Source organism: Scyliorhinus torazame, chromosome 8 (genome assembly GCF_047496885.1).
Source record: "Scyliorhinus torazame isolate Kashiwa2021f chromosome 8, sScyTor2.1, whole genome shotgun sequence".
NCBI classification, from domain to species: domain Eukaryota; kingdom Metazoa; phylum Chordata; class Chondrichthyes; order Carcharhiniformes; family Scyliorhinidae; genus Scyliorhinus; species Scyliorhinus torazame.
In genome coordinates this window covers 111877769-111901684 of record NC_092714.1, presented here as the reverse complement: position 1 = coordinate 111901684, position 23916 = coordinate 111877769, and the positions used below count along the sequence as shown (strand labels likewise).

Sequence of the window (23916 nt, the reverse complement as noted above, 5' to 3'; positions counted from 1 at the left end):
ACCACCCGTTCTTTTACCTCCAGCCCTTCCTAAAACCCAAACAAAACACAAAGAACTCCTTTACCCCACCACCCAAGTGTTAATGCCCATTAAAGAAGTCAATGAACAGCCGACACCTTGTGGAGAACCCCTCCTCGGCCCCTCTTATGGCAAACTTGATTTTTCTTCGAGGTGGAGGAACTCTGCCAAGTTGCTCATCCATGTCCTCGCTTTCGGTGGGTCTGCTAGCACAAGATCCGCCTTTAGGTTATCAGGGAGGCAAAAGCTACCACGTCAGTCTCTCTCCCCACCTGCACTTCCAGATCCTCTGACACCCCAAATATCAACACACACAGGCTCGGCGCCACCTCCACTCCGAAGATCTTCGACATTCTCAAACTCTTCCCAGAATCCCTCCAACTTCGGATATGCCCAAAACATATGGACGTGGTTCGCCCGACTCCCTGCACGCCACCTATACCAATCTTTCACCCCTGAAAAAACCCGACTCATTCTAGACCCTATCATATGAGCCCTATGCACCACCTTAAACTGTATGAGACCCAGTCTTGCGAGCGGCAAAGACAAGTTTATCCTCCGTAGAGCCTTACTCCACACCCCAGCTCGCATCACCTCCCCCAACGCCTCCTCCCACTTGCGCCGCACCTCCTCCACTGGAGCACAACCCCTCTCCCATCAGCTCCCCATTTATATGACACCTTGTCCTCACCTACTTCATCCTCCGACAGAAGGTTGTCCTGTAGAGCTCGAGGCAGCAGCCGTGGGAACAAACCCAACTCTTTCCTCAAGAAGTCCCTCAGCTGCAGGTACCTGAATCAACCCCCCTTTGGCAGCCAGACCTGCTCAAGCTTCTCCCATTCTGCAAACGTACCCCCCACAAACAGGTCCTGAAAATAATCGAGCCCCAACCGCCCCCACGCCCAAAACCTCGTATCCAGCCCCGACGGAACAAACATGTGGTTGCCACAAATCGGCGCCGACAGTGACACGAGTTCCATCCTACAGTGCTGCCGACGTTGATTCTACACCCCTAACACTGATAGCACCACCGGGATCGTTGAGTACTCGGCAGCAAGTACGGAAGAGATGCCAACAACAGCGCCATCAGACTGGTCCCTTTACACAAAGTCCCCACAGACCTCTCTTCCACCGCACACATCCGTACCATAGCTATGTTCGCTGCCCAATAATAATTTGGCAGACTCAGCAGCTTTAGTCCCCCCCCACCTCTTTCCAGAAACACCCTCCTGATTCGGGGAACTTTACCCGCCCACACGAACATTATTATTTTATTCGCCCTGCTAATTAAAGACTTGATCACGAAAATTGGGAGATTCTGAAACACGAACAAAAACTTCTGGAACACAGTCAGCCTTACCTGCTGGAATATTCCAGCCAGGTAGCACATCCCACCTTCTAAAGTCCTCCTTCATTCCCTCCACCGGTTTTGCCAGTTCACCTTGTGCAGCTGGGCCCAGCTCTGTGCTGCACATATCCCAACCAACCAAAACAGTATCGCCCTTAAAATCCAGCCCTACACTCCACCCCCCTGCCATCCATATTGAACTTCTACCCTGAAAAAAGACTAAACTCCAACAAGATCCCTATAATCCTGTCAAAATTTTCAACCATGTTTGCAACATATAACAAGAGATCATCAGCGTATAAAGAAACTCGATGCTCCACCCCCACCCCATTCCATGCCCTGCCACCCGCTCAACGCCCTAAGTGCCATTGCCAACGGTTCAATCGCTAGAACAAAGGGGAGAGTGGCACCCCTGCCTCGTCCCCCGATGCAACCCAAAATACTCCAAATTGACACTATTGCTCCGCATATTCACCTTAGGAGCCCTATACAACAATCTCACGCAAACCCCTGCCCAACCCGAATCATCCCAGCACCTCGAATAGGTCCGGCTTTCCACGAGGTCAAACGCCTTATCTGCGTCCATAGACAAACCCACTTCCACCTCCCGGCTTTCAAGGGCATAATTATCACATTCAATAACCTCCAAGCATTGGCCGATAGTTGCTGCCCCTTCATGAACCTCATCTGGTCCTCCCCCATCACCCTGGAGAGAGAGTGAGAGGAGAGAGAGTGGTGTGGGGAGGGAGGGAGAGAGAGAGAGAGAGAGAGAGAGAGCGTGAGAGAGAGAGAGAATGGATGAATGGTGTAGGGAGTGGGGGTCTCCCGCCCCCACCCCCCCTCCAAACACCTTCGGTCAGCCATACCTCTGCTTTCACCAGCTCACTAGGTCACTCAGTTCAAATTCATCTAATAATAATAATAATCGCTTATTGTCACAAGTAGGCTTCAATGAAGTTACTGTGAAAAGCCCCTAGTCGCCACATTCCGGCACCTGTTCGGAGAGGCCGGTACGGGAATTGAACCCGCGCTGCTGCCTTGTTCTGTGTTACAAGCCAGCTGTTTAGCGCACTGTGCTAAACCAGCTACATCTGTCAATCTTCTGATAGCAGAAATTATATGTTTGGAATCAGAAAACTAGCATCGTTAGTGGTGAAAACTACTGATCCAAATTGTTTACATCGCCATCCCTGATCCGTATGGCTCAGGATCCTTTCTTTGATCACCAGTCCAGCCAGTTCTCATCCATCTATTCAAACTGGCTAAACTTGTTCTCGCTTTAAATAATTTCTTTAACTCCACTTCCCCAAAATAAAAGATATTAGATCGAACAGAAATAGTTAGGATCCTGGCAATATCTGGCTTTTTCAATACACCATAATCAAAGACACAAACAATATCCTCTCTGACTGTGACCACTTTGAACTATCCCTCCTCATCCATCTTGACATCTGTGGCCCCTGAACATCGTCCTCCAATGTCTCACCTCCATTGATCCACCAATGATTGTCTTGAATCCTCTGAAATATTTTCCTTTAACTCCTCTACCTCTTATGTAGGTTTGACAGTCTTCACCTTTGGTATCTACCCGCTATTTCTTTCGTCTCAGGTCGCTAGTTACTGTTGTTTTGCTGGATTTTCTGGTTTCCATTCCAAAATTGCCTCAGTTATTCGTATGTCCAGTGTATATTAACTTTCTTCCACTATCCCGCTTTCTATTGTCTGATGTTAATTTCACTTCAGGCACTAAATCATCTCTGGATTTCTAACGAAATTCTTTATAGACATGTGTATACATGTACATGCATGTCTACACTTTTCTTCTATTTATCTGTCCCTTCAATTTTTTAAATCTGTAATTCTATTAAGTTCTGATGAATAAAGCAGTGGAGGCCGGGTCATTGAATTTATTTCAGGCAGTTAGACAAATTTTTAAAAGGCAAGGGAGTCAAAGGCTGTGGGGAGGAAAACAGACAGGAAAGTGGAGTTGAGACCACAATCAGGTCAACGTACTGAATGGTGGAGCAGGCTCGAAGGGCCAAATGGCCTACTCCTGCTCTTAAGTCCTATGTTCCAATGAAGGGGGTGAAATGTTAACCTCTTTGTTCTCTCCACATGATGGCGAACTTGATGAACGTTTCTAGCATTCTCTATTTTGTTTCAGATTTGCAGTTTTAGCTTTTGTATATGCATGTGTGGATATGTGTGAAAAGTGCTCTCGTGCATCATATTATGCTGTATCACTAAAACTAAAGATATTTTAACCCATTATTTTGAAAGACTTTGAGATGTTTTCTGTAGCTATGTTTTATGTCACACTGGAATAAAGATCAATGCTTCAGTCTTGCAAATTGCTGATTAATTGCGATGTTATTTGACTTCTATGTTTTCATCCAATGAGGAAGTTCCAGGATGATCACACGTGTTGGATCTTGAAAGGTGAGAGAGCACACAAATCAATTGGCACTGAGGGGTGCAGCTGCAGAGCAGTGGGAGGCTGAGGACAGGTCACTGATAATTATTACCGGTTAGTTTGACATCTCCAATCAAAAAGCAAACCCCACCCCAAATTTCCTATTGATAGAGAATTCTGGTTAGTAGAGTACCGGATGACTGAAATTCTACTGTATATTTCACTTGTGATAAAAGAGGTCTTAACTAAGGGGGACCAAATAGGTAAATGGACAAAATACAGTTACTGAGAGATAGAATATTCAGAATATCCTTTTACAAAAATATTGGAACAAAGGTTATTAATGCCATATAAATGGATTTAAAGACATTAGAGTAATGTACAACTAGATTGACCACCTACAGACTGCTTTCAAGAAATAATTTACTTTTTCAACACTTGAAACTTTTCTCAAATGGATTGCATATGTCAACAACGTGGTGGAATTTTAGAAGGATGACCATTATAAAGCACTTCAAATTCACTGTAATGCATATTTTGGAACCCTGCCAAAGGCAAGTATCTCATATTGACACTATAATTAATAATGCATTTGGTAACACAAGTACAAATAATCTAAATAAAATGGCTGAATTATACTGTGCAAAGTATTATCTTTAAACATGACACATTTTTAATGAAAGCAAAAGACCAACAGCTACTAGGGCCTGCTGTATATTCGCTTGTGCTATCTGGCCCACATACATGGAAGGCCACTCCTCTTGACTTTCTTCTAAAAGGTTCCAGGAGACTTCCTGCCTCTCCAAGTAATTGAACAATTATTAATATGGGTGGGATGCCATACAACATCAAACCATAACCTTGTACTGGGGAAGATTGGTTAGATGGAAGAAGAGCAGCACTTTAATCCGTAGGAGGGACAAGAAAAGTGGCAAGCCATCAAAAAGATGTGAAAAAGGTAAGAAGCCTGAAGCAAGCCTTAGCAGATTAAAATACATGGTTTGTAGCGTGTCATTAACTTGGTTCATGTCACCACTCTGCTGTAATAATCTGTTTAAAATGCTGATTTTGAAGTCCCCAAACCCTTGTTATGGCATATTATTTATTGCAAGGAGGTCTGCTAATCCCAAAAATATTCTTCAGGGTGAAGCCACACGCAGCACAGCATCTTGATGTACTAATGTGTGGCATCTTGGAGTAGTAACAAAGATTAGTTCCTTTGTTGTGCTGAGTTTGAACACTCCGTTGAGACATTGACTGATGTTTGGTCACATCTTCTGTGAGGTTGGAGAGGGACAATATATATATATATATCGATAAAAGTAATGCAGATATAACTAAGCTACTTCACAATAACTGGCTTAACAATACTTATGAAGCTATCTACTTTGTGCTCCCCAAGGGAAAATAATAAGCTTGGACCCTCAGGCTATATTATTTAATTCTCATTCATATCACAGGAGTGCCTCAGGAGGCAAGAATTTCATCAGCATCAACCCTCAAGCAGAAACAATCCAAAGACCTTGCTGTCAGGGGCAGCAACAACCTCTTGAGGTTGTTGCCAATTAACCAAACTGCTAATGGTAAAAATGCAAACAGGTACCCTGACAGCAAATAGATCAGGACAAAGATATGAGAGTTTGGCTGTGGGCATTACCAGTCAGTCATTCCCCAACTCTGCAATAACTGCAGCTGCACAAGATTTGCATGGCATGTCAAGACCCATGTAAGCACCAGATAACAGCATTCAACTTATTTCAGACACAGTAATGTAAAGAGAAGTGTATTTAATAATAGCCAGTAACAATAATACAAGTCAGAAATAGCAACAGCTCTTTCAGTCTCCCATCTCAGTCTCTCTATATATGTGCAGTCACTTTCCCTGCTGTTGCCAAATCCATTAAGCAGAATTAATGTGGGCAATTCAGCTGAACATAGGAACGTAGGCCATTTAGACTCTGAGCCAGTTCTGCCATTCACTGAGATCATACTTGATCTGCAACCCATCTCCATACACCCACCTTTGCCCCAAGTTCTTTGACTAACTAAAATATCTCAATCTAAGTTTTAAAATTAACTATTGCTCTGACATTAATTACTGTTTGTGGAAGAGTTATAAACTTCTACCATTTTTTTGCATGACGATGTGTTTCCTAATTTCACTCCTGAAGGATTCTGATTATGCGCCTTACTACTGGACAAATCAACCAGCGAAAGGTTTCTCCCAATCTACCCCATTGGTTCCTCTTAATATCTTCACAGAATTTTTATAGTACAGGAGGCAGCCATTGGTCCATTGTGTCTGCACTGACCCTCTGGAAGAGCATTCTACCCAATCCCAGTGTCCTGCCTTATCCCTGTAACCTTGCACGTTCTTTCTTTTCAGTTAGTAATCCAATTCACCTTTGAATAACTTGATTGAACCGGCCTCCACAACCTTCTCAGGGAGTTTGTTCTAGACTCCAACCAGTCTCTAGGTTAAAATATTTTTCCTCACATCACTCCTTTTGACATTTTTCTTAGGCAAACTGGAATTCTGAATTCTCCCCAAGTATACCCAAAGAAATTCAGTTGCATAAAAGTGATGGGGGTAAAGGCTGTGCCCAATTTGGTGCGGAGTTACACAGACTGGAGAACTCAATTATGGTTTGTGCCAGGTTACCCAATCTCTGCCAAGGTTCATTTTCCCCGGGCAAAAAGGCGGTTGGAAAAATCCGTGAGAATTCTGATTTCTGTGGAAATTGAGAGTGGGTGGGGTGTGGGGGGGGGGGGGGGGGGGGGTCTAACTCACTACTGAAGAATGGTATTTGGATGAGGTAACGTATAGCAGTTTTGGAATAATATCTGCCTTCAGTTGGCATCTTCAGGGGAGCTGGTGAGATGACAATGAAAAAAATACCATTAGGTTTTTGTTTCTGTTTCAAATCATTCAGGTTCACTGAACTAATACAGCAATGCATTAGTTTGAGAACGTTACTGAAGATCACGAGAAAGGATTCGTAAGCAACTCCTGCATTTCATATTCAATACCAGGCAATAAACTGCTACTCAGGCACTAATCTCCATTTGTACTAACCATTCTCCTTTGCTCATCATAAACGTTTGCCATCATTAGTCATTCCACAAAAAAAATTAAACGCAATAGCATCTTGACCTAACTATCTGATATCAGGAAACAGAAACTCAAATGAATCTAGTACACATGCTAGGGAGAAAATGTAACCTTTTTTTAGAAGCCTTCCGATAATCAATCGGCAATACTTGTACAATCAGTTCGAAGATGTTAAATCTGGTGAACACAGATTAGCCAGAGCAGAAATGGGCCAATTGGCCCATCGTCTGTGCACCAGCTCAGTGAGTGAACAATTCAAAGTGCCATTCTCCCACCTTCTCCCTGTCGCCCTGCACATTCTTCCTTTTCAGATAAGTCTAATTTCCTTTTGAATGCTTCAATTGAATCTGCCTCCACCACACTCTCAGGCATTGCATTCCAGATCTTAGCTCTTCGTTGTGTGAAAATTATTTTTCTCAGATTAAATTTGTGCCCTTGCATTCTTAATCCTTTTCACAAATGAGAATAGTTTCTCCCTATCTACTCTATCTAGATCCCTCATGATTTTGAACACCTCTATCAAATCTCGTCTCAGCCTTCTTTTCTCCAATGAAAACAGTCCGAACCTCTCCAAACTATCTTCATAACTGAAGTTCCTCATCCCTGGAACCATTTTCATTAATCTTTCCTGCCCTCTCTCCAATGCCTTCACATCCTTCCTAAAGTGTGCCATCTAGAACTCCAGTTGAGGCCCAGCTGGTGGCTTATACAAGTACAACATAAACTCCTTGCTCTTACATTCAATGCCTCGATTAATGAAGCCTGAGGTACTGTGCGCTTTATTATCCACAATCTGAACTGTCCTGCCACCTTCAATGACTAATGAGTATACACATCCAGGTCCCTCTGTTTTTGCATCTCTTTCGAGTTCTACCCTATATTTCATATTCTTCCCACCAAAATGAATCACTTCACATTTCTCTGCACTGAACTGCATCTCCGCCCATTCCACAAGCTTGTCTATGTCCTTCGAAGTTCTGCACTATTTCCAAGTTTTGTTTCATCCACAAAGACTATTGCACAGAAACTCAAATGAATCTAGTACACATGCTAGGGAGAAAATGTAACCTTTTTTTAGAAGCCTTCCGATAATCAATCGGCAATACTTGTACAATCAGTTCGAAGATGTTAAATCTGGTGAACACAGATTAGCCAGAGCAGAAATGTTGCTGCATCCTGTTTCCCAAGTGCAGTGAGAGGATGGATGGCAGTCAGTCAGACAAAATTGCCCTCCTCAACCCTCTCGGTTGCCTCATCAAAACTTTCGCAAGTTAAACACTATTTTCCCTGAAGAAATCAATGCTAGCTTTCCTTAATTAACACGCATTTGTTCATGTGACTACTAAATTTTTTCCTCAAATTATTGCTTCTTTAAATTTCCCCACTGCCAAAATTAAACTGACTGGCCACCTGGAGCTGCTGCACTCATCTTTACACCCTTTTGTGAACAAAGGTGCACTCTTTGTTGAACATCGTTTCTTAAGTCTATACAGTTCAAGTGAAGAACAGATTTCATGGGTTGACAGACGTCAGGACCATTCCAAAGTCCCGATTCGTTTAGCTTTGCTGCTGCAGATCCGTGAAACGGCAGATGGCAGAGGCCAGCACACAGTGGGCAGCAGCATGGCTTGCACCTGTGGGTTTGTTGATGCCTCCCTGAAGGTTCTGTTGAAGCTGGTGGCAGCCCACAGGGGTGCCCTGTATCCCGAGAGAAGCAAATGGATGGAGAGCAGTCACAGACAAAGGAGACAGGGATGATCCGGCTCAGTGGGGTGAACAGCCACAGTGTGCTCACCAGGACATGGGTGCAGTGCAGGAAGTGCTTCATGACCTTCTGAGGTTGGGCGATGTTACATGCAAGTAACAGGCCTCCAGTTCTCAAGCGACTTGCACTCAAGTGAGCCAAGCAGCCTGAGTGTGCAAAGTGCGCAAGAACAGTGAGTGTGTCCCTGCCAAGGTGCATTCCTGAGCCAATGACAACATTCACATTGCAAGTACTTGTGCAGGAGGTGACAATGAAGCCATTGTGGCCCCACCAGTCTGGAAGTCAATATACTCCAATGCCTCTGGGTATGGACACTTGCAATATATGGGCATTTGTCTCCTGCACAATGCTGTGGTGGGTGGCTAATTGTGAGATATCACACAGGTCCTCTGCCTCCTCTTGAAACGGCCCAGTAGCAAAAGGTTCATGGCCACCATTCCTTTCATGGCTACTGGGAGTGTGTACCCCCACAATCAGCAAGGCATCATGTTTTCTTGCACAAAAGCATACAAATCAGCAACTACTTACCTTGATAGTTACAGTCTACAGCAGCATTGTTACTCCGAAATGTCTGGAAGCTGAACATTTGGCGGTACATCCCATGGTGAGGATAGAGCCTTCGGCCTCTCCCTGCCCGTCTTCCCTCTGCATCAAGAAGCTGCATCGGTTTCGGGTACATTTGCACCTCATCACTACTGCCACCACCTCAGGGTAACAGAGTCCCAAGTCGAGGGATTGCCTCACTTGTCACCAGCTGCATGGGGACGGCTCTCTAAATCACTCCTCACTGACCCCTGCACACGGCTCATTAACTGCCTTAATTAGTCACCTATCATTTTTATGTCCATGACGGTGTCTCCACCAAAATTGCTGGGAGGTGAGAACACATCAGGAAATTGACATGCCGCTTGGCACTGCCATTTTCCCTCTACAGGCTCCTCTAAATCTGCCGCCATCTTGGGTTGAAAATTCAGCCACAAGTCCAAGAATGGAAGCTGATAGCAGATGCAGGCACACTTTATAATACAATACTGCTCAAAACAGAAAAAATAAATTTAATAGAAGCTACACTATCTTTGGCTAAGCACAAAAGGTAAAGAAATAACTGGACTGTTAAATGGCTGATTGAGGGTTTAAAAAGCAATATTGAGGAAAAATTAGAAATGGAAACTAAATAATAAATGAGGCAGGCAGTTTCCTTCGGGATTCAAATTTAGAAGTGCCCAGTGTTATAGCCATATAGCTCAGAGCCAGAGTTGGTAGGATGTAGGGGAAATGTATGTTTGATCTCCACTTTTCATTGTGAACAATTGCCATCACATCTCATAGAAGTTACAGTGCAGAAGGAGGCCATTCGGCCCATCGAGTCTGCACCGGCTCTTGGAAAGAGCACCCTTCCCAACCGCACACCTACACCCTATCCCCATAACCCAGTTACCCCACCCAACACCAAGGGCAATTTTGGACACTAAGGGCAATTTAGCATGGCCGGTCCACCTAATCTGCACATCTTTGGACTGTGGGAGGAAACCGGAGCACCCAGAGGAAACCCACGCGCACACGGGGAGAACGTGCAGACTCCGCACAGACAGTGACCCAAGCCTGGAATCGAACCTGGGACCCTGGAGCTGTGAAGCAATTGTGCCAATCACTATGCTATCGTGCTGCCCACGGTATCTCGCAGCATTAACTTGAGGAAATCTGCACAATGAACTTTAGCAATTTCCTGCTAGCAATCTTCTTTTGTAATAACCACAGCTGCAGCTTGCATTTATGTAGCCTCTTTAGTACAGAAAAATATGTCAACATGCTTCATAATTGCGTAATCAGACAAAACTGGTCTACAATGCAACTAAGATGATAGCAGGAGGGTGACAAGAAGTTTGATCAAAAAGGAACGATTTAATCATTTGTCTTAAAAGAGGGAGATGGAGGGGCACAAGAATATAGGGGAAGAACTCCAGAGTATGTGGTCTAAACAGGTGAAGATATGATTACCAATGGTGGGGGATAAGTAGGTGGGGATTACACAGGAGGTACTTTCAGTGGAAACCCAGCAGGAGCAAAGGTCCATAGATCAAGTAAATGAATGATGATGGATAAAGTTTAGTCATAGAGGTCTACAACACAGAAACGGCCCTTCGGCCTATCGCGTCTGCACTGGTCACAAACAACCACCTAAGATTCTAATCCTATTTTCCAGCACTGGGTCCATAACCTTGTATGTCTTGGCACAAGTGCACATCTAAATACGTCTTAAATGTTATGAGAATCTCTGCCTCTACCACCCTTTCAGGCAGTGAGTTCCAGACTCCTATCACTCTGTGGGTGAAAACATTTTTCCTCACATCTCCTCTAACCTCTTGCCCCTTACCTTAAATCTGTGCCCCTGGTCAATGATTCCTCCACCAAGGGGAAAGTTTCTTCCTGTCTCCTCTATCTATGCCCCTCATAATTTTATACTTTTCAATCATGTCCTCCCTCAGTCTCCTCTGCTCCAAGGAAAACAACCCAGTCTCTCCTATCTCTCTTCATAGTTAAAACTCTGCAACCAGGCAACATCCTGGTAAATCACCTCTGCACCATTTCCAGCACCATCACATCCCTCCGATAATGTGGATTCCACTATACATAATACTCTACCTGTGGCCTAACCAACATTTTATACAGTTCCAGCATAACCTCCTTGCTCTTAAACTCGATCAGACCATCTGACCAGTCCGTCTAAATCCTCCTGTAATCGAAGGCTATGCTCCTCACTATTTACCACCCCACCAATTTCCGTATCACCCGCGAACTTACTTATCAACCCTCCTACATTCGTGTCTAAATCATTTATATAAACCGAAAAAAGCAAGGGCCCCAACACTGATCTCTGTGGGACCCCACTGGACATAGGTTTTCAGTCCGAAAAACACCCCTCGATCACCATCCTCTGAATCCTGCCACTCAGCCAATTCTGGATTTAATTTGCTGTATTTCCTTGAATCCCATGGGCTCTTACCTTCGCTATCAGTCTCCCATGTGGGACCTGATCAAAAGCCTTGCTGAAGTCCGAGTAGACTACATCAAACGCATTGCCCTCATCTACGCGCCTAGGCTTCAAAACATTCTATCAATTTGGTCTGACATGACCTCCCCTGAACAAAACCATGCTGACTGTTCTTGATTAATCCATGCCTCTCCAAATGCAGATTAATTTGGTCTCTCAGAATTGCTTAATAGTTTCCCCACCACTGAGGTTAGGCTGACTGGCCTGTAGTTTCCTGGTTTATCCCTTCCTCCCTTCTTGAATAATGGTACCAACATTGGCTATTCTCCAATCCTCCAGCACCTCTCCTGTGGCCAGAGAGAAATGGAAAATTATTGCCACCACCCTATTTCCTCCCTTTCTTCACTCAACAGCCTCGGATACGTTTCATCTGGCCCTGGAGGTTTCTCTACTTTTCAGTAAGACAGGCTACTCATAACCTCCTCTCGGTCTATATCACGGTCCTCCCGGATTTCTATACCCACACCAGGTAGTGAACACCGACACAAAACATTCATTTAACAGTGGTTAGCACCCCAGGGATCCGGGTTAGATTCCTGGCTTGGGTCACTGTCTGTGCGGAGTCTGCATGTTCTCCCTATGTCTGCGTGGGTTCTCTCCGGGTGCTCTGGTTTCCTCCCACAAGTCCTGAAAGACATGCTTGTTAGGCGAATTGGACATTCTGAATTCTCCCTCAGTGTACCGAACAGGTCCGGAGTGTGGCGACTCAGGGATTCTGCTTGATATCTGCCATAATCCTCTCTTTTCTCATTATCCAATGCTGAATATCGCTCAAAATCCAAAGTTCACTGGATTTGTTGGTCCCACCCTTTTTCTTGATTGGAACATGTTGGCCCTGTACTCTTCCTTCCTGATTGAGTCCCACTGTTCGAACACAGATTTACCTAAAAGTGTCTGCTCCCGGTCCACTCTTGCCAAACCGTATCATATCTTATCTTATTGAAATTTTAGAACTTTGATTTCAGGTCCATCCTTGTCCTTTTCCATAACAATCTTGAATCTAATGGACCAATGATCACTGTCTGCAAAATGCTCTCCCACTATACTTCAACTACTTGTCTGGCTTTCTTACCTAAAATTAAGTCCAGGACCACCTCCCTTCTCTTGTAGGGCTTTCTAAGTAGTGGCTCAAAATGTTCCCCTGGATGCATTTTAAGAATTCCACTCCCTCCAAACCTTTCACACTATGACTACCCCAGTTAATATTGGGAAAGTTGAAATTCCCCACTATCACGACCCTATTACTTTTACACTTCTCTGAAATTTGCCTACATATCTGCTCTTCTATTTCTCTCGACTGTTAGGGAGCCAATAGAGCACTCGCAGCAATGTGATTGCTCCTTTTTGGTTTTTAATTGCTATCCACATGACTTCATTTGAAGAGCCGTCTGAGATGCCGTTCCTCCTTAATGCTGTAATTCATTCCCTGACCAAAATTACTACTCCCCCTCCTCTTATACATTCTTCCCTGTCTCACCTGAAGATCTTGTGTCCTGGAATATTAAGCTGCCAAACCTGCCTCTCTCTCAAACATGTCTCAGTGACAGCAATGACATCACACCTCCATGTTTTAATTTGTGCCCTCAATTCATCTGCCTTGTTCGTCAGACTCCTTGCATTAAAATACCATCTAATATTGCCACTCCCTTGTGACTTAACTGGTTTAGAAATTCTGTGTCTTCCTGACCAACTTGATGTCTCTTCGAATTTTGGCTATGCATCTTTCCCTGCTGAACCTTCTCTTAGAATCTCAGCACCCTGCCAAGTTAGTTTAAACCCTTCCTAATAGCACTAGCAAACCTCCCTGCAAGGATACTGGTCCCATTTGGGTTCAAATGTAACCATCCTCCTTATACAGGCCCCACCTTCCCCCAAAATGGTCCCAATGTCCCAGAAATCTAAAGCCCTCCTGCACCATCTCTCCAACCACGCATGCTTATAGTTACTGGCACTTGTTTGTTAAGAAAATAGGTTTTTTTTTAACGTCTCAAACCAAATTACCTCTATGCTGCAGGAAAAATAATGAGCTAGTTAAAAAATCTCAAGTCCAATTCCCAAAATGCTTGTGAAAGGTGATAAAGATATTAATTATTTGGTAGAAGTCAGGCTCTTGGTCACTCATCACCTGACTCCGAGTAAATGGTAATGACTTTCAAATAGAGCATGGTAAAATGGCTTATTGCTGTGACTAAAATATATTTTATTTCACTGGAGAGAGGGAAGTAATAGATTTGGGCAGTTAACAACACATTTGTGTATCTGTGCATATATGTGTGGTGGCAGTTTATGGAATGTAAAGTTTCTTAACCCTTTTGTGCAGTCAGTTTAACTCTCCTATGCCAGAGAATGTGTTGGTTCTTTAGAAATATTAAGCTTAAGGACTCAGCTGGGGGAGGGTTTGAAAAGGGTGAATGGATATGACCAGCATTTGTAAGTGGCGTTGAGTTCTTCTCATGTATGAAACAGTACATTATTGCAGTTTATTGCACAATTAGGTTCTGCACTTTAACTCCATTGTACTTTGTATCTGCGACTGTAATTGTATCGGATTATAAACTTGTTCCAAACTAGAAGTGACAATATTGTACAACAATTTTTGAAAATTATTTAAAATATCCATTTCTCCAATAGAAAAGTCACCAGACATGTTTTGCAATAGCATAACTCCATGCTAACATTTCTAATGAGGGTGGGAGCGCATTACATTAGTTTAATTAAAATCCAAACACATATGCACACTTTAAAAGTGCACGAGTTTGAAAATTAAAGATTAATTTCATAACATTGCACTTCACCTGTGAGATGAGTCTTCTCTTGGCTCTGGGCACAGAGCTGGAAGATTGTATAAAGAAGATCTTCAGCTGACAACATCTGCAAACATCCCTTAATGGAGCGGAAAAAATTAGATGCCAAATCGCAAATGAAGGAAAGCGATGGCTCCAGAGCTCCAGTTTTAGATGGGTCCTTCGAGAGATCCTTAGAAAGCGCTTTATGCAGTCTTTCAATTATTCTTTCAATGTACACTTCGTCAATCAAGAACTCTATAAATAAAACAATAACATTTAAAAATACAACACATTTCTAAGATTATGTGAATTCCCTTTTGTCCAATTTTGGCTTATATTATACATAAACGTCTGAACAAGGAGCAGTAGGCCACTCAGCCCCTCAAGCTTGCTCCATCATTAAATATCATGATTGTTCTGACAGTAACCTCAGGTCTCCCCCTGATAATCTATCACCCTCTTGCTTACCAAGAATCTATCCACTTCTGCCTTAAAAAGTCAAAAATGTTTCCATAACAATTTTAAGAGAGTTCCAAAGACTCATGATCTGCAAAGATTTCACCTCTTCTCCATTTTAAATGGTCAACCACTTATTTTTAAAGTTACACCTAGTTTGAGATTTTCCTACAAGAGGAAATATCCTCACCACATCCACCCTGTCAAGACCCCTCAGGATTTTGTTTCAATCAAGCTGCCTCTTACTCTTCTAAACTCCAGAGAATACAAACCTAGCTTATCCAACCATTCTAGGTATTAGTCTGGTAAACCTTGTCTGAACTGCTTCCAACACATTTACATCCTTCCTTAAATGCGACCAATGCTGTACACAGTACTCCAAATGTGGTCTCACTAGTGCCCTGTATAACTGAAGCATAATCTCCATACTTTTGTATTTAATTCCCTTCGCAATAAATGAAAATATTATATTAGCTTTCCTAATTACTTGCTGTATCTGCATACTAGCCTTGTGTGACCCGTGCACTCCCAGAGCCTTCTGCATCTCAGAGCTCTACAATCTCGCACCATATATAATATGCTTTGTTTTTATTCTTCCTGCCAAAATGGACAATTTCACATTTTCTCACATTAGACTATTTGCCAGATCTTTGCCCACTCACTTAAACTATCTATGTATTTTTGTTGCCTCCTAATATCCTCTTCACATTTTGATTTCCTATCTATCTTTACATAATCAGCAAATTTGACAACCACCCCTTCATCCAAGTCATTTATATAAACTGCAAACAGTCACGGTCCCAGCGCCATATCTGTGGCACACCACGCCAACCTGAAAATTACCCATTTTCCCTACTCAATTTCCTTTCAGCCAGCCAATCTTCTATCCATGCCAATATGTTACCCCTTATTATATGAGCTTTAATTTTTTGCAATAACCTATGATGTGGCACTTTATCAAATGGCTTCTGGAAATCTAAGTATAGTACATCCACTGATTCGGCAATTAGTTGGTTAAACATGATTTACCTCTCACAAAATCAGGCTGACTCGGCCTGATTATCTTGAACCTATCCAAGTGCCCTGCTATAACTTCTTTAACAATAGCTTCGAACATTGTTCCTACGACAGATGTTAAACTAACTGGCCTAGAGCTTCCCACTTTTTTGTCTCCCCCCCTTTTTGAATAATGGTGTTACATTTGCTACCTTTGATTTTGTTTTGATTTATTTATTGTCATGCGTACCGAGGTACAGTGAAAAGTACTTTCCTGCATACAGTCCAGGCAGAATACATAGAACATACTATAAATACACAATGCAAATACACAAACACAAGACATTGGGTGCAGCATATGGAATATAGTGCTACAAACTAGAGAAGAAGTGTAGAAAGATCAGTTCATTCCATAAGAGGGCCATTCAGGAGTCTGGTAACAGCGGGGAAGAAGCTGTTTTTTAATTTATTGGGGCATGTTTTCAAACTTTTGTATCTTCTGCCCAATGGATCTTCCATTCTAATGAGACCTTCCCCAAATTTAGGAAGTTTCAGAAAATCAAAACCAATGCATCAATTATCTCATTAGACACTTTTTTTCAAGACCTTTGGATGAAGTCCATCTGGAAGCGGGCTCTTGCCAACCAGCAGTTTTCTCAGGACCACTTCTTAGGTTACTGTAATTTCCCCAAGTTCCTCCCTCCCTTCCAATTCCTGGTTTATAGCCGCTTCTGGGATGCATCCTCTATATAATTCTCCAGACTCACTTTCTATAGGGCCAACCCTCACTTGGTTAACTGTTTTCTTAGTAAAACATTCATTATAAACTCTTACTATCTGTTTTTATATTTCTGGTTAGCTTTCTCGCGTATTCTAATTTTTCACATCTCATCAATCTTTGTCATCATAGAAACTTTACAGTGGAGAAGACGACCATTTTGTCCATCGAGTCTGCACCGACCCTCCAAAAGAGCACCCTATCCATGTCCACTCACCCGTCCACCCCACCCTATCCCCATAACCCTGTGATCTAACCTGCACATCCCTGGACAATAAAGGGCAATTTAGCATGGCCAACCCACCTAATCTGCACTTTTTTGGGCTGTGGGAGGAAACCAGAGCACCCGGAGGAAACCCACGCAGAAACTGGGAGAACGTGTAAACTCCACACAGACAGTCACCCAAGTCTGGAATTGAAGGGGATGGTTTAGCACAGTGGGCTAAACAGCTAGCTTATAATGCAGAACAAGGCCAGCAGCGCGGGTTCAATTCCTGTACTAGCCTCCCCGAACAGGTGCCGGAATGTGGCGACTAGGGGCTTTTCACAGTAACTTTATTGAAGCCTACTTGTGACAATAAGCAATTATTATTATTAATCCAGATCCCTAGCACTGTGAGGCAGAAGTGCTAACCACTGTGGCATCTTTTGGTGTTCCTTATATTTTGTCCAATCTTCTGACCTGTCACCAATCTTTGTACAATTATATGTTTTTTCTTTAAGTTTGATACTATCTTTAATCTTTCTAGTTAACCACAGATAGTGGGTCCATCCCTTGAAACTTTTTCTTCTTACTTGTTGGAATATATAAATTCTGTGTATTCTGACATATTCCCTTAAAATGTGTGCAATGGCATCTCAATTGATGCATCCCATAACCTAATTTGCCAATTCACTTGAACAAGCTTTTCTTTCATGCCTGTATTTAAGTTAACATTGTCTCAGACCCACTCCTCTCCCACAAATTGAACGTAAAATTCAGTCAGATTGTCATTGCTACCTAAGCCTTCACCATAAGATCATTCATTACTCCCAATTCATTAAACAATACCAGGTCTAGTATAGCCTGCTCTCTGGTTGGCTCCAGAACATGCTGTTCTAAGAAACTATCCTGAAAGCATTCAATGAACTCATCTAGTTATGTGGCTCACAAGAACACCAGTCCCACAGGGACCATCTCAACAGTACAGAGCCCATTTAAGTTTATGATCGAGTATGGGAAAGGGACTGACCGGATTGCCCGACAGAGAGCCAGCATGGACTCAATGTGCCAAATGGTCTCCTTCAGTGCGACAATGACTCTATCATATCCTGACCTTTGGTCTCAGAAGCCATGTCAAAACTCAGCTAAAAGAGCAGACAGATTATCCTTTACCATGCTGCTGCTGATGTTTTTGAACTGGTTTCTAGAAGGCATGTGAGCATCTCAAGGTGACTCACCTTCAAATTTAGCCTATCCCTCATCCCTAGGTGGAGAAAGAATTTTGGCCTGCTTGCCGTCCCTATAACAGATCATGAACTCTCAGTATTGGTGACTGTGGATTAAAACTTCTACTGCGCCTCTAATGCACAGCAATACCGATTTTTACTAAAACTTTAGAATATACAATGAGGAAAAATACAAATTATTTTCAATCATGTTTCAAAGGGAGTGACCGAAGTTTTATTCTTCTGAAATTATTAGCACAGAGAAGTAATAGCAGAGATATTTTTCTCTATGTGAAATCAAAGGGGCAGAACTTAGAAATGTTACCATAACTGCAGAAAAATTTTAATTACAGATAAACTGGAAATTACATTTTTTTTAAAAATATTTTTTATTCAGGTTTTCCCTATTTCATTGCCCCTTTCTCCCCACCCCCACCCTCATTTGTCCTCTCTCCGCCCCCTTTCCTTTCTCCTCCTTGATCCGTGGCTTGTCCTAAGTCGTCACCCCCCCCCCCCCCCCCCCCCACCCCCCCCCCCGCCCCCACTTTATAGGTTGCTGGCTAACAAACAGGCCTTGAGCGGCTTCCATATCCTATGAAAACCTTCTTCCGACCCATGGATGGCAAACTTTATCTTCTCCAGCCTGAGAAGTTCCACCAGGCCGGACAGCCAGTCTGCAGCCAGAATGGTGCTGCCGATTGCCAGCTGAGCAAGAGGCAAGAGTCTCCGGCAGGCGATCAGGGAGGCAAAGGCTAGGGCGCCAGCAACCCCCCCGCCTCTACCCCATGAAGAGCTCTAGCTGCTCTGATACCCCGATAATCATCACTAGTGGGCACGGCTCCACCCTCACTCCCACTACCCTGGAAAAGGCCTCAAAGAAGGACGTCCAATACCCGACAAGTCTGGGGCAAGACCAGAATCTGTGGGTGTGGTTGGCTGTGCTTTCCTGGCACCGTTCACATTTGTCCTCCACCTCCAGGAAGGACCCACTCATGCGTGATCTGGTTTAAAGTAATCTTTATTGGCACAAGTAGGCTGACATTAACACTGCAATGATGTTACTGTGAAAAGGGCAGCACGGTAGCATAGTGGTTAGCGCAATTGCTTCACAGCTCCAGGGTCCCAGGTTCGATTCCCAGCTGGGTCGCTGTCTGTGCAGAGTCTGCACGTTCTCCCCGTGTGTGCGTGGGTTTCCTCCGGGTGCTCCGGTTTCCTCCCACAGTCCAAAGACGTGCAAGTTAGGTGGATTGACCATGCTAAATTGCCCTTAGTGTCCAAAAATTGCCCTTAGTGTTGGTTGAGTGGGGTTACTGGGTTATGGGGATAGGGTGGTGTGGGCTTGGGTAGGGTGCTCTTTCCAAGAGCCGGTGCAGACTCAATGGGCTGAATGGCCTCCTTCTGCACTGTAAATTCTATGATTCTATGAAAAGCTCCTAGTCACCGCATTCCAGCGCCTATTTCAGGTACACAGAGGGAAAATTCAGAATGTCCAAATTCCCTAACAGCATGTATTTTGGGATTTGTGGGAGGAAACCCACGCAGACACGGGCAGAACGTGCAGACTCCACAGTGACCCAATCCAGGAATCGAACCTTGGACCCTGGAGCTGTAAAGCAACAGTGCTACCCACTGTGCTACCGTGTTGCCCGTAGGTGTGCCCTTTGCACCACCTTTAGTTGCTTTGGGCTCAGCCCTGCGCACGTGGAGGTGAAGTTTGCCGTTCGCAGTGCTTCAATCCAGCTTTCCTCCCATCTCCCTGCCGAGTTCTCCTGCCCACATTTTCTTCATCTCGTCCAGGGGTGATCGTACCTCTTCTAACAGTTGCCCATACATGTCCTTACCATTCCCCTCCCCTAGATCGCCCTCGTTCAGTAGTTTTTCTAGCAGTGACTGTCTGGAATCTGGAGGTGCGTCGTTGTTTCATTGCGGAGAAGGCTTTTGACCTGTATGTACCTTAGGTCATCCCCTCTCCAGAGTCAGAAGTCTCCCTGAGTTCCTCCAGGGTCACTACTCTACTATTCGTGCACACGTCCCTAACCGTCAGTGTCCTCTCATCCTGTCGGAAATTACTTTCAATGTGAATATACACTAAGCTTCTCCATATTAAGAGGAAGTAGTTTTCCATCAAAAGCTATTGAATAAATAATCATAGAATTTGCAGTGGAGACCATTCGAAAGGCCCTTGAAAAGAGCACCCTACTTAAACCCACACCTCCACCCTATCCCCGAAACCCAGTAACCCCTCCTAACCCAAGGGCAATTTAGCCTGGCCAATCCGCCTAACCTGCACATCTTTGGACTGTGGGAGGAAACTGGAGCACCCGGGGGAAACCCACGCAGACACGGGGAGAATGTGCAGACTCTGCACAGATAGTGACCCAAGCCAGGAATTGAACCTGGGACCCTGGAGCTGTGAAGCAACTGTGGTAATCACTGTGCTAGTATGCCACCCAATATCAACAAGTATTTTTTCCTTTCACTATTGTTAGTAAAATCCGGAAGAAAGAATACTCTGAAACAGAGTAGTGCCCTATTCAGTCCCTCAAGCATGTTCCACCATTATTTAGATCATGGCTGATCAGTACCTCGACTCTATTTGGCCTCCTATGATTTACACACTGGTTACACTACCTTTACAAAAATATATCAATTCCGGACTTTAAATTGTTAACGAACACAGCTTCCACCACCTTTTAGAGGAAGCAAGTTCCAATGCACTTTGTAAAAAAAGTGCTTCCTAGTTTTACTCCTGAAAGGCCCAAGTACAATTTTAACATTGTACCCACCTGTTCTGGATTCCTCCATTTGAGGAACCATTTTCTTCTTTTAAACTCCTTATTTATATCAAATTTAGATTTTGGAAATGTGGTACATGCTACCACAAGGAATGGTTGAAGCGAATAGTACAGTTGCATTTAAGGAGATGCAAGACAAGTGTATGAGGATAGAAGGTTCCTACCATCTAAATGTAGATGAGGAAAGATAGGAAGAGGTTTTAGCATAATGTCAGCATGGATTGGTTGGGCTGAATGGCCTGTTTCTGTGCCTTATGTGTCATGTAATTACAAGCAGAATTCTGAAAAATTCCGGTGTCAAACTTCTGTACTTACCATTATTGATGTGCTTAGACAGAGCTAGGCTAAGTAGCACCCAGCTATGAGAGTGAACATCTTTCGGCCAAGAACTTGTAATTCCCGTTGTACAGAGTTTGTCTGTTAACAAGACCAGCTTCTCTCCCAGTACTTCTCCTTTCAACCAATCAGAAATAGCAGTATACTTAACTGGATCCACACATGCCTGAAAGAAACAGATTATAAATGGGAAAGGACAGATATTATAGAATATAACCATTGTAATTAAGTTTTTTTTTAACATGTAATGTTTATAAACATGAACATTGCTGAAAAGAGGCATGCTGCCATTGCTTTTCATCTTGAATATATTAGAGCAAATGCAAATTTCAAATGATCCCAACAATTTACTCTACATGAGAGATGGGTGTTGATTGGTTGGGAAGAAACTTCTGATTGATGGAGTTGTTGTCATAGAGAAATCATTGGGGAGTTCCAGGCTTCCCAAACTCCCAGATTATTTAAAAAAATGCTCCAAATTGATAGAGAGAATACCATCTTTTTTTACATTTGTTAAAATTGTTGAGAGAATCACAAGATTCCATTTCACTTATGTACTGAAATTAACAGTTTATGTCTGTAGGAATTGATGAAAATGGGCAATTTCCAACTTTTATTTTATAAATTTAGAGTACCCAATTAATTTTTTCCAATTAAGGGGCAATTTAGCATGGCCAATCCACCCTGCACATCTTTGGGTTGTGGGGGCGAAACCCATGCAAACACGGGGAGAATGTGCAAACTCCACACGGACAGTGACCCAGAGCCGGGATCGAGTCTGGGACCTCAGCGCCGTGAGGCAGCAGGGCTAACCCACTGCGTCACCGTGCTGCCCCCTGGCCAATTTCCAATTTAAGTGTGTTGTGTATTAACCAATACAGCAAAAGTTGATTGCAAAAAAGCTTCTTCTGCCCTCAAAAGTATAAATACAACTATGAATTTAGCTTATAAAGATCAGCAACAAAGAATTTTGACTTAATTAAAATTCCCTTTAGCTCAAATATTTCTTTATTGTATGCTAAACACATTCACAAAATAGCTTAGAAATATACTGAACCATATATTTTGAAAGCTAAATGAGCAGCTACAGATTAAAAATAAAACTAACATTACCCATTTAAGATTCACTTTTGGGTATGGAAGTCACATTCATGACCATGCAAAACAAATCTGCACTTCAAGTTCCAAAGTACAAGGGTTCTGTCACTCTAAATATCAATAGCATGACAAATTACCTTTTGTATAATGTGAGACAAGATGAGCCACCCTTGTTCCATCTACAAATAAAAAAATATTCTTCAGTAAAGAGAAAATATTATGACAACTTGCATTTGTTTGGCACCTTTAACATCTGAAAATGTTGAACAAAAGTGGATATTGAGTCAAATATTTGAGACGTGGTGACTAAAAGTTTGTTTGATGTAAAGAAAAGTTTTAAAGGAGATGAAAGAAGTGGCGTGTGCTGAGATTTCGGAAGGTAATCTAGAACTCAAGACCAAGGCAGCTGAAGGCATGATCATCAATGATGACAGGAGAGAGGGATGCACAAGTCAGGTTAACCAAGAGTCCTTGAAGGAGAGGTGGAGAGGTATATAGGAATGGAGGAGGCTAGAGAAATAGGAACAAATAGTGATTTAAAAAGGCGGAAGATAATTTTAAATCTGTGCCACTATAGGACATGGAACTAAAACAGACCAGTGACAACAGGAGTGAATGTGAAATGGGACTCAGTGCAGCAGAGTTTTGGATCAGCTAACATTTATGGAGGGTGGAAGGTGGGAGACGCATCAGAAGAGCATTGGAATAGCTGAATCTGAATGGATAAGGGTTTCAGCAGCAAATGAGCTAGACCAGAGCTGGGACAGACAATGCTGCAAAAGTGGAAATATGCAATGTATGATGGAAAGGATATGGGGTCAGAAGCTCTCCTTGGAGTTGAAAAGAGCACTAAGGTTATGAACAATCAAATTCAACCCAAGATATTGGCTGGGAAGTAATCAATGTCAGGGTACAGAATTTGAGGTGGCAGCTGAAGATGATATCTTCCTAATATTTAATTAGAGGATATAGGAGCTCATCCTTGTGTCATGCGAGAGTGCCTTTAAGAACTGGATGTTTAACCAATGTACCTTTAAGAAAACAGTGATGTCATAGAGTGGGTGGAGCTCAGCTCAGGTCAGCCATTTTGCAGGTTTTTAGTTTCAGTTTAAAAGCAGTGTCTGTGTGTTTCCAGAGAGCTGCAAGTTTTGCAGTTTGGTTTTGCTGAGAGCAGCTAAAAAGTGCCTGGCTGGTTTTGCTGAGAGCAGTTTAAAAGTAGAAAGCCAGTTTGCGACAGTCTCTGCCATTCTCCAGAAAATATATATATCCTTTACCTGATGTGATACTGTTTAAAGGTGGTAAGTCTCTTGGAAGTTTGAAGGAACATTTTAAGGAATTATTTACTGTTGCAATATTTTCTGAGTTATCTTTGAAGTAAGGGGTGTTAAGAGATCCAATGTTTATTTAAGATGTTAAGTTGAGTTCATGGAATAAACAGTGTTTTGTATTTTAAAACCCACGTGTCCATAATTGTAATCCCACACCTAGGGAAAAAGCTGTGTGGTAGGAAAAGCAACAAATCCATTAAAGGGAGA

At 43.0% G+C, this 23916-nt stretch overlaps 1 protein-coding gene across 2 annotated transcripts in view; it reads right to left on the bottom strand.

Moving 5' to 3' along the window:
- ltn1 (listerin E3 ubiquitin protein ligase 1) overlaps window positions 1-23916 on the bottom strand; it is a 268450-nt gene that overhangs the window by 160208 nt on the left and 84326 nt on the right. For both annotated transcript variants that reach the window (XM_072514034.1, XM_072514036.1), the window contains exons 11-13: window positions 22519-22560; window positions 21263-21449; window positions 14504-14749 (exon numbers count right to left, since the gene is read on the bottom strand). In XM_072514034.1, coding sequence (XP_072370135.1) covers window positions 14504-14749; window positions 21263-21449; window positions 22519-22560 — 475 coding nt within the window. The remainder of the gene's footprint in view (window positions 1-14503; window positions 14750-21262; window positions 21450-22518; window positions 22561-23916) is intronic.